Below are 11,836 nucleotides of genomic sequence, written 5' to 3' on the forward strand. Positions count from 1 at the left end.
TTAAACACAAAGCACTCAATCTGAACTGCTTATATGCAAAAGCATCGAAATGGTGATTTTGTGGTCAGATTATTTCATTGTTTTTCGTAAATATTTTCTTACTATAAACTATAATTAAACTTAAAATGAATTGAATTTATTTTAAACAATTGATCCAATTTGAATCAAATTGAAACTATTCGATCTAATAATAAAATGAACCGATATTCCAATTAATATACCAAAATAAAACATCATACAGATCCAATATATTGGCTCCATCTAAATTTACAAAATTTTTATCGCGCATAATAATATTATACTTCTAAATCTTTCGCGCTGATGTTAACCACTTAAATGCAGTCCAGTTTGCCAAGGAAGTGTGAAATTCTCTTCCCTGAGGTGACAGGGAAGACTTAAAACGAATTTAGACTAAGCCTTTTTCCCAGGGAGTTAATAATTGCCGAATTGATATGGTACTGTACACACTTTCAGTAGCTTTTCATGCTGAACAATAACCCACCTAAATTTAACAACTTCGCTAAAAATAAATTAAAGGATGTTAGTATTTAAAAAGAAAAAATCTCACAATACAGTACTTTTTCACTCACTTCAGTTAGGCAGTAGGGTGACGTCATTATGATTTACTGTATCTCCACATAACATGAGTTTTCCAATACTGTATCATAGCAACACATATATTTATATATGTATTATAATGGCGCCTGGTGGTAAGGTTAATGGTAGATTATCGGCTTATGAATATCATGGACTAAATACTATTTTTAGTCCATGGAACAGTATAGTAATAGACCACTCAAAGATACATGACCAATAATTGGCTACACCTTTTCCCGGTTAATCATCATCATCATCATCATCATCATTAAAACAAAAACATCAAATACATTGCACCATGAGTGACAATGAGTCAACGGCTCTTTAAAGAATTAGAAAACATTAAACGCCGTTTAGCGTATAGCTGCAACGTTGCCGTAAATTAGTTTCTAACGACTGGTGACAATAGTGTAATTGAAATTTAAGAAAATACAAAATGAAAATCCAATCATCTTTCTTCGGATTAACCAGCTGAGTTTGCAGTCACCTGGTGAACAATCAATACACGATAAAAGGAAGCTGTTATAACGACAATAATTAGCATTGATGCCCACGTTTATCGCGCGCAAGTTATCAAAAATGTATTATGAACGGCTGCGATCGAGGGAAGAAATAGGAATATTCTGTTACACGGAGAAAATATAATATATAAACTGTCTCCCAAACTATCAATATCAAATGAAGAACGGAAAAAACACGCACAAAATAAAATAGCAATGAAGAAAATTATTTCATACAATAATGTTAGTAGCGCACCGCAAGTATTTTTGACCAATCAACTCACTTACGTCGTTTCGTTGCGTCCAAGTTTAAACAGACGAAATAATGAAAACAACCTATGGAAAGCGTAAGTAAATTAATCATAACTTGGCGTAGATATGCTCAAATGATCATAATGAATTCGTCTCCGCCGCGCCGCCACTAATGTAACCTAATAACGTTGGCGCAACGTAAGTGCGACGACCAATCACAAGCGACAGTTGGATTGTCCATCGCGCGTCGTGAGATCAAATTACTTGCGGTGCATTGGCGTTGCGTCTACTACTACTAGGACGTGCGTCAGATTGTTTTGTTTTGTCACACAGCACTGATTATTTGTAGACATGCGCAAATGTTCGTATGTTTTCGCCGTGCGTTGACTATCGAAAAGTCTCCGCCGCGTCACCCGTGTGATGACCTAACAAGATCTTCACAAACACGCAGGTGTGAAATGATCGAATCCTCCTCTTTCCTCCTCCGATCAATCTGTTGGCAGCTGCTTATTAAGACGTATAATATTAATATCATTAATATATCCATGTTTCAGGAAATATCTTAGATTTATAGCTTAATACTGTAAATGCGTATTATTATTATACCGTGGAGCTAATTCAGTACAATTTAATATAATGAATGTAATTCACCGTTATAAAAGTAAAAATAATTTTTCATATCAACAGTGAGTTTACTGGATCATGGTATTTTCAAATTAAGTATAATCTTTGGAAGAAAAGGAATGCTTCATTATGATGAAAATTTAGACCGATTATAATTACCTATGCGATTTGTAGAGCTACGGTAGCTATTTAAAGCGTGGTTCCCACAAAGACGCAACGCAAAGACGTACGCGCAACGCAAGCGAGTTGACCAATGACAAGCCACTGTTCAAATAATCCATCGATTGTGATTGGTCAAATCACTTACGTTGCAATACGTCCGTGCATTGCGTCGCGTCGCTAGTGAGAACCAAGTTTAAGTTGTGTTCATACGTACTATAGGCATTGGACGGATTAGAATCATATCAGAGTTACTCCGACACGGAAGTGCTTGCTTTATCGTTTATCTCTTTTATTTTTCCGTGTCGTTAATTTAGATATAACTCCGCATCTGTATGAATCAGACGCAGCATATGTTAAACCAACAAGAAAAAGAACGTTGGCATGGCGTAGGCCTACGCGTTTAAGTTCTGACAATTACGTATGCGTCAACTTTACGTCACGTCGTAATTGAAATTAATGGCGACGATGCGTCGGCAAATCAACAACTTACAGTACTAACACATTTAATCATCAAATCAAAGGTTGTTAAACATGTGTAGAAAATGTTTGAATGTTGTATAATTCTCTTCAAGACATAATAAGGAAAGATAATAACAAAATGACATTAACTGTTTTATTTATCTGTCTGCGCTGCCAATTGATTTTGATAAATTAACTTGTAAGCTAACTTCTTTAGAAAGCAAAGTAACTCGCGGCTCACTGATACAGACCTCACGTAAACGCTGCGCCATCGACGTATTATATACTTGTATCTTGTCACCTGTATAAATGATGGGCTTTCTAAAATAGACATGAATATAGAATTGGGATTGTTCGTCGCTTCCTAGCCCCTTGGCGGTGTTGCTGAACGACTAGGCTCTCAAAGAGAGGAGCAAACAGGAACTGTACTTATAGATATGGGTCAACGAGGAAACAATTCAACACTTTAAATTGCTTATATTATGACAGGTATTTTAAAGACTAGTATTTTATATTATTGCTTAATACAAACCAGGTGCTGGCTTAACGTACACGTACGTCGTACATCGCATGCGTGGGCACTTGTGTGCTAATCGTCTTTTTAAATGTATAATATATCAACACAAAAGTTTCTTGCCTTGAGAGAATGTTTGTTTTTTTTCAGTTAAGGACATACTTGGGTGCCGCTTCCCCCCCCCCCCCCCCCAAGCTTGCGCATTCTGATCTTCATTTTTGAAGATTAACATAGCGTATTTTTTCATTATTAGATCCTGTGTGACGTTTGTTGATGAGAATTGTTTTAATAGAAGACTGGATTCCTCGCCAGATTTCTAATAATCAGTTTAATGTCAGATAAAGAAAACAACTGATCAATCAACTTATTAATCGATTTGTATTGTTAACCAACCAACTGATTGGTAGATAATTAATCAATCAATCAATCGATTGAATTATTGTTTGATTACCACAACTAAAACGCACCAAAGTCGGACAGCAATGTATTTCCTACAAAGGAACACATATTTGGAATAATTTAACAGATTATATAAAACAATCCCCCACTCTAAGTTTGTTTAAACAGAGATTAAAGCAACATTATAACAATAGAAATATTTAGGTTAAGTAAATCACATTATGTTATTTTGGGTTGTTCTTTTCTTGTTTGTACAAAATAATGTTTCATCTGTTTTGTTAGGGTTATATGCTTAAAGCACTTGTGCTTATTTTGTATCCCATTCCATTATCATATTATTTGTATTGTATTTGTATATGTTTTTATATTGATTATAGAATAAAAATGTCGATGATTGATTGATTACTAGGGATCTAATATTCGTGTAGAGACTCGCGAGTGAACGTTGTAAGTCGAGTTATTTTTTCAACAATAATTTCGTTTACTTCGTTTGTCGGTCGCGAGTGGTCCTCGCTACATAAAATGATGGGTCGATTGGTTGATAACAATAATAACCTTAAATACAATGACATGGTAGCAGTACTATTTACGAGTCCTAACTTTCTTAGTTAGTGTCAAACTTACTTTAATTCACAACAAAATTGATTTTTTGACACATTATTGTATATAATCATATTGGTCAATTTCACAGAATTATTAAGACAAACGTAATCAGTTGACGTATTCAAACATTAAAACGGTTGATACCACAATTATCGAAAAATAGCTTGCAGCCAGCCTGTATGATTTCCTCTATTAAAGATATCACACCACCGCCGCAGAGAGCACCGCTGCTCATCGTATTGATGATGATAATGATGATTCATACTGCGCATGTGCACCTGTGGTGTAATAAAAGCAATGCTCATTTGCTACCTGCAGTCACTGGTGGAATCTTTTAACCAAACTGAACATCTTTTATTTGGATTCAACTTTTTCATATTTCTATACATTCATTATTAGGTAAGTGATATTGTTTTAATGCCGCTTCAAAATGTTGTAATTTACGCGCGCGTACAAAATGCATAATTATCGATTTTAGTCAAGCGGGTTGATGCCTCTTCATTACCTCACTGATTTTAGTACATTATTTATAATTGTAAAGCCTTTACTGTGCAATTAAATAATTGTAAAATGTTTTGTTTGAAATACAAATGAAATTAGGATTATATCCAAAAATACCGGTGTTGTAGTTTAAGTAAATTTGCGATTATATAATTTTGCATTGTATTTAATTTGTTGATTAAACCTTTCAGTAATAAATATTGATGAATCTTCTTTTATCACAATTACGAAGTTGGTACTCTTTTTGGTAGAAATACATTTTAACAATGTTATACACAAGTATCTCGTAATCAAAGCAACCGTTTAATGTTTCATTGTCTTATTCTTTTTCTACAATTTAGTTATTTTTGTAATGCAAATTATGCTATTTCGAATATTCTATTTCATATATTAAACGTAATGCAGTTAAGAAATATAATGTATAAAAAACATCACACACGATATACTTTCATAATTTCTACTGTAAACCGTGAAATATTTCTCTTTATGACTTTTCTAAATGTTGTATGTATTAAATTTTACTGACTTTTCACCGGGCAAAATATTCAATACACTCATATTTATAAACCATTACAAAAAATGTTTGGGATATACATTTTGTGGAATGAGGTTCATATCTAATATCAACATGATACTGTATCATGTCTAGCGATAACAAACATGAATTTCAGTTTCTTGTCTGCTCTCATACAACTTCTCCACATGGGTTACTGTTAGTTTGAGTTTTGTCAAGTCTAATAAGAATAGCATCTATGTATCACATTTTAAAACTGGTTGATGTTTTACCGTTCTCTACAATGTGTGACGCTGTTAAGATTCCCAAGTGACAATCTTCACTCTTTATACTATACTTCGGTGTATATACACGTCGTAAATTCAAAAGAAACTAACTTGAATGGAAAAATATCATGTATGACTTTTTCCGGTCTTCTCTTACGAAATCATCTTTATCTTTTGTCCGTTTGTCATTTATATTTTGTTTTTTGACTAAATAAATTTTTAAAAAGCACTTAGTAATAATCGCATAAACAGATAACAATTGTAACAAATATTCTGATATCAATATTATGTGCTTTTCTTCTTTCCGTTTCATGGAATTTATTCAATTCATTTATATGGCCCTAATACAGCAACTAATAGACCAAAACCTAAAAGAATTATTTCTTCTCTCAAAGCAAAGTAAACGTACTTTCCTAACTTATAAGTAAAGTTTGTGTTTGAAAGTTATAAACACAGCTAGTATAGAAGGATAAACATGTATAAATCTTGGAATAAATTTGTTTCTTAAATCATTATGAAATGTATAAAATAAAATGAAATTCATCCTCAACAATATTATTTTTACATACTTTACACGTTCTCTTCTAAGCCTTCCCATATTTCCTTTTCAATTTCATGCTCTATCTCTAAACGTAACTTAGTCAATAATTTTCTTTGATTAAAATTAATGGTATTAGTCAAATGATAACTTAAACATATTTTTTTTTTATAAAGAGAAAAGAACCTTAACTTATGATGTAAACTATACTTTGGAATACATTTTTGTTTTTCAATTTCAATATTCTTTCAACTTTTCTACAGCTATAACCAAATTCAGTAGAAACGAGTAACTTCTTGACCTGTTGTGACCAACAATTGTCATTAAAGCTTGGTTCCCACTAGAACGTAACGCAAGGACGTAAACGCAACGCAAGCGTTTTAACCAACGACAAGCGAAGTTATAGACAGTTAGCAATCACAAGCGAATAAGCCATCGCTTGTGATTGGTCAATTCACTTGCGTTGCGTTACGTCCTTGCGTTGCGTCGCTAGTGGGAACCACGCTTTAGAATAACTTTTCTAAAGCTAGTTTGACAAATATGGTGATATGATGTCATCATGTCCATGGACACATCACATTGTTTGGTCAGTTAAAGTTTGATAGTTTAGACAGAGCTTAAGTTGAAACTCATATCACTTAAAACTTAAAATATCAAATAAATCTATCATGATCTAAAGTAATAATATGTAACCAAACAATCCAAATCGAACGCATTGAAATTGAAATGGTGGAATCATCGTATAACAATAATAATTACAAGCCAAATAGGATAATGGAGTTAATAAATGAAAAGAAACAACTCGACGAATTTGATTTATCTCCTTGATAAATTGAATGATGAATTAAGCTATGTGCATCAAAGTTAAATGGTCAATAATTTGTTTATAGCGGGCAGCAATGTCGTGATTGTAAACAAGAATGTGTAGGACTATCACAATACAATAACATCAAAGAACTTATAACACAAGAATCTCCTGTTCGTCCGAAGCGCGTAACAATTTCGAAAGGCATTGTGGGATGGAGTAGGGCGCCCGCATCAAATTAGAAAGTCAAAATCATAGAGGGGATCTGCTAATGCTCTAGGGGGGGGGGGGGGATAGAGTAATTGACTGAGGAGTAGGGCGCCCGCATCAAATTAGAAAGTCAAAATCATAGAGAGGATCTGCTAATACTCTAGGGGGAGGGGGGGGGGTAAAAGTAATTGACTTCCTAGTTTGGAGGGGGAGCTGCTCCATGCTGTGAAATGGCGTCGCCCAGTTTGACCTTTTAACCCTGTACTTCCGATACTGTGTTTTGAATGCAAATTGAAGAACAGGAGATTCTTGTGTTATAAGTTCTTTGATAACATCCATTGAACGTTTGCATTGCATTGCATACTTTTATTCAAAGGAAATATTTTAGTCCACAGAACACAGTTTTCTAAAGGCATCCATATATTATTAAAAATCGTTCAATCTATATAAATTATTTATAGGCCTATCGTTAAGATTAATTTACACAGACGAGCGGTAACGGTAATTCAAATATAAAATCTATGTTATTTCTAATGACCATTAACATAGAACGCGGAGCGGACGGGCGCTTTCCATTTAGGATAGATATTGATTCTATGTGGGACAGCTATGTGGTTTTCCACTTACCTTTACCGTAATTCGTCTGTGTACGTTGGCCTTTACTAGCGTTTAGATAACATTAAAAAACAGAAGCCTACCAATATAAGTATTATTAATATGTCTACCAAAGCTCTGTCTACATTATCAGACAAAAAAAAAGAGATGTGCCACTATGACGTCAATTAGCACTACCATATTTGGGCACGTCACACTTTTTTGGGGGTAAAACTAGTTTGATAGTGTAGACAGAGCTTAATGACCGTTAAATAAGTTTCACACAATACATAGTGCATATATTTGCGGCTTCGCATTATTGTAGACTGTGCTATTCAAAATATTTTTATAGATTCTTTGAAATCAAAACAATCTAAATAGGAATTTAGCGTTATCAATTTATCTAGAATTGTTCATTCGTCAACAGAACATAATTAGTTAAGTGATGAGTTCGATAACTCGTTCTTGTAAACGTCTCAGGTGGCCAAAGAAATGGTAATTTAGCAATATTAAAACATACGTCATCTGAAAATAATTGTGATCAGATTCGATTAGCAAAAATTAATAAATGTTTCGACAATTGTTAGGTTCATTTAATTTTGGATGATTGTGAGAGAAATCAGTCGATGATCAGCCACCTGCTTCTATGTTATTTAATACATAATATACTTGTGTCTAACTGACTTGCGATAGTCAGTTGAGATGTAGGCCTATCTAGTAAGTGACAGCTCTCTTGACATTACACTTGTCAAATTATTGACCGTTTAGCACGGCCATCCACTATAGGCCTAATTGTGCACCGCGTTCTATAGACTTGCCCTAAGTCTGTACTTATTGTCTTATTTATGTTAGTTCACCAGTCGAAGTTTCGATATACATATAAATACAAGTTTACAAGCTCAATTAGTATACATATGAAACGCCATATGTGCCAAAATATTTATCTTGTTACTAATATTAAGTCAAAACTCAGTCTAAGCATTATTCTAATTATTCCAAATGTCTTCCAACGTTTGCCATAATTGTTGCAATGTAAACACATATCAATTTTGATACTGAACAATAACAAATTGCTGGATCTTGTATACGAAGACACAAGGTTATCGTACAGTATCATAACTCTTGTATCATGCCATTGTCTCGATTACCCTGTTACTTTACTTGAAGCTTCCTCACTGTTTTCTGTTGTTAGGCATGACATCGTACTAGAACGAGGTGCATCACATCACTGTCCTATTTTATCTTGCAGATTTGTAAACAAATAAATCATGCAGTTAGTTATTCTATGCTTGGCATTATTATGGCCATGTACAGTTCTCACAGACGAAACACCAACAGCACTGAGGAACCCAGGTAGCGCAATTGATTTGGCAAATTTTGTTACATAAAAATAACTACATTGTATAAAATCTGTCGACAGACTTTCGTAATTGCATTAGATTACTTCGTGAAAAAGTTTGCAGAAACTTTTCTTCTTAATTCAATGTTAATAAGGTATTGATCGTTATAGTTTGATAACTTTTGCATAGAAGATGTTAGCCTACCTTTATTTTACACTTCCCAAATTAAACCATTTTCTCAATGAATGTATATCACATATTAATCGATAATACGAGTGGAGACATTCAATAAGATGATTAAGAGTTCATCCTGATCCATCAGTCTCCTTATAGGCTGTCATTTTTATCGTCAGACGAAGAAAATTACATTATTACAGGTTTCTTTTTTTTTTACAGATTTAGAAAACGATATTTTTCAACAAGGATTCGACCGTGCGTTATTTTTACACAATTTAAGAGAGAAGCATGTGCTGGCCTATATAATAAAAGCAGCTGCAGAGGATTTACTAGCTAACGAGGCTTTACAGATGAAACCATACGAAGGCAATGACTCGCCGTCTGAGTCGAATGTTGCAGTTACTGAAGACGATATGGAATACGAAACGACTAGAAGCAGTGACGGAACTGATGTGTCAAAACGAGGTAACTGTCCTGGAGATCGATGTCTTCGTATCAAGAAAAAACCAAAACAGACAAGCTCGTGTTCACACAACGCGTGCTTGCGTATACTACCATTTGGAAAGCGCGCTTTGGGGTCACGTGGTGTGCAATTTAAACGACCTTCCTCAGGCAGCAAAACAAGAAGCACCAGTGGAGGCGGCGGTGGTGGAAGAACAAATCTGCGTCCATCTTTTCCATTTGGTAAAAAAGATTACGAATAAACGCTGTCTACTTCATATTTTTAGTTGTAAACACAAGAAACATTTCACTTTTTAAATGTATATGTCTACGTGATCTTATTTTTTACTGAAGTTTATCAAGATATGCATATCAAAATTAAGATTAGGTTTTACTTTATTTAAACAGAACACAAGTTTAGGTCACTACACATTGTTATGATATAATTAAAAAAACAGCTATATTAAACCTGTTTTCTCACTAGGCGAATTTACTCTCCAAGATCGAAGGGTTTAATGTGCATGCGTGTTCATGATTCCATCGAAAAAAGAAACAACCATTTGACTATAATATTCGTCTAGTGAAAAACAGGTTTTAAAGACATTCTGCGCATATCACATTTCTTGTTTTAATAGGCCTAGGCCTAAATGGTTATTGTAGTGCCGTATTTTCTTTTATGAACATTTAATGGGCTCAAATGAGTAGGCCTACGTATCACTTGAAATAGAATAGTTTAATGTCTTGATACGGACTAAACTAAAATTGCACTTGTCGATCAATCAACTACGGGGCTGTATTATGTCAAGAAACGAGAAAATGCCCTGAAAATATCTAGAATACCTAAATAATAACTGAACGATAGGGCAAACCAATTGCAACTAGATTAGCGAGTAAGTTTAAATTACATATAAGTCACCATTGAATATACATCTTCAGACGATTTAGTACAAGTTGGCGTTCCATAGACTGAAGTTTACTCCATTCAGAATTGATTATGTGTTTCATAGATAATAGGGAGGTTTCGCAACCTTACGAATACGATAACGAAAACGGATACGTCACACATTTGTGAAACTTTTCGTAAATCACCAGTCATATTCGTAACTACAAAACGAGTATAGTTTTTGATCTATTTTGCACATTTTTCATTTGAATCAGGAATGATTCATGACTATAATATAATTATACCCTTATTGAAAGTCATTTACTAAAGTAATTTACTAAAATGCCAGGTCAATTTAGATAAATAGCAGTTTTTAAAGTCTTCACTCGCTTTGATGTTACGCTAGGCCTAGGCAGCAAAGCACCAAGCAACACGTGCACTGCGCTTCGCTCAAATTTACCGCAGTCATATTTTGGACGCGCCTCGATATTTCGTTGCCATGCGAAACAGATTTTTACTGGCTTACGAAAACGAATACGTGTGCGTGACGTATCCGTTGTCGTTATCGTATTCGTAAGGTTGCGAAACCTCCCTATTGATAGGTTAAAATGATATAAATAGAAAGATTAAATGTAAATAATAGTCATTTATGAACATATTATTTTTGTGAAACAAGATTTAAGAATCACCACAACATGTGAATTCTGTTTAATAACATTTAAATGAATAAACTATAAATAGCATTATTTAGAATTAATGAACAGTGACATATTGGCAAAAAAAGTGTTTGTTAACTGGAATATATTTGTAATCACAATTTAAGCAACATTATTGTAAGATAATTTTAGCGCCAACATTCTGAACATACAAGACTAGAGACAACAGACAAAGAAGCTAAGCAGTATAGGCTACCAAGTGAAGTAAAAACAAAATACTCAAAACATACAAAAATTCTTGTAGGCCTACTGTAAAAAGGGATTATTTTTTATTTTCCGATAAAACTTGTTAGTATGCCTCTCGATAATAGTGGAGTTGTGGCTTGGTGGTTATGATGCTTGGCTATCACTCCAATGGTCCTGGGTTCAAGTCCCGTCACATGTCAGGATTTTTCTAAGGACAAAATTACAACTCCACTCCCAAAGACTTGTAATAAGACTTTGTTTATGTAAAGCATCTTGTGTATATGTTTGTCGTGTGAACCTCTGAGGGTCCCTAATGATCAGCAATTGCTGGATGGATCAACCTTATTAAATATGATAAACAGAAATATATGCGCATTATAGAGCAATATTATCGCATAATAATTGACATTTTCAAATCACTATAAGCATTTTTTATCCAAAAATTTGAAAAATTTCGACCCTTTTACTTATCTACATAATTAGTTACTATGACATTATAAGGTAATGGTAACGCAATAATATGCGCATATATGGCAATATTATCGCATAATAATT

At 33.8% G+C, this 11,836-nt stretch overlaps 1 protein-coding gene across 1 annotated transcript; it reads left to right on the plus strand.

The window, feature by feature from the left end:
• Nucleotides 1–4,438: 4,438 nt before the first annotated feature.
• LOC140054052 (uncharacterized) lies at nucleotides 4,439–11,788 on the plus strand. Its single transcript, XM_072098872.1, has 3 exons — nucleotides 4,439–4,509; nucleotides 8,788–8,891; nucleotides 9,275–11,788. The coding sequence occupies exons 2-3, from the start codon at nucleotides 8,807–8,809 to the stop codon at nucleotides 9,757–9,759; spliced, it is 570 nt and encodes a 189-aa protein (XP_071954973.1). The 5' UTR covers nucleotides 4,439–4,509; nucleotides 8,788–8,806; the 3' UTR covers nucleotides 9,760–11,788.
• Nucleotides 11,789–11,836: the final 48 nt, after the last annotated feature.

Source organism: Antedon mediterranea, chromosome 7, assembly GCF_964355755.1.
Source record: "Antedon mediterranea chromosome 7, ecAntMedi1.1, whole genome shotgun sequence".
Lineage (NCBI taxonomy): Eukaryota > Metazoa > Echinodermata > Crinoidea > Comatulida > Antedonidae > Antedon > Antedon mediterranea.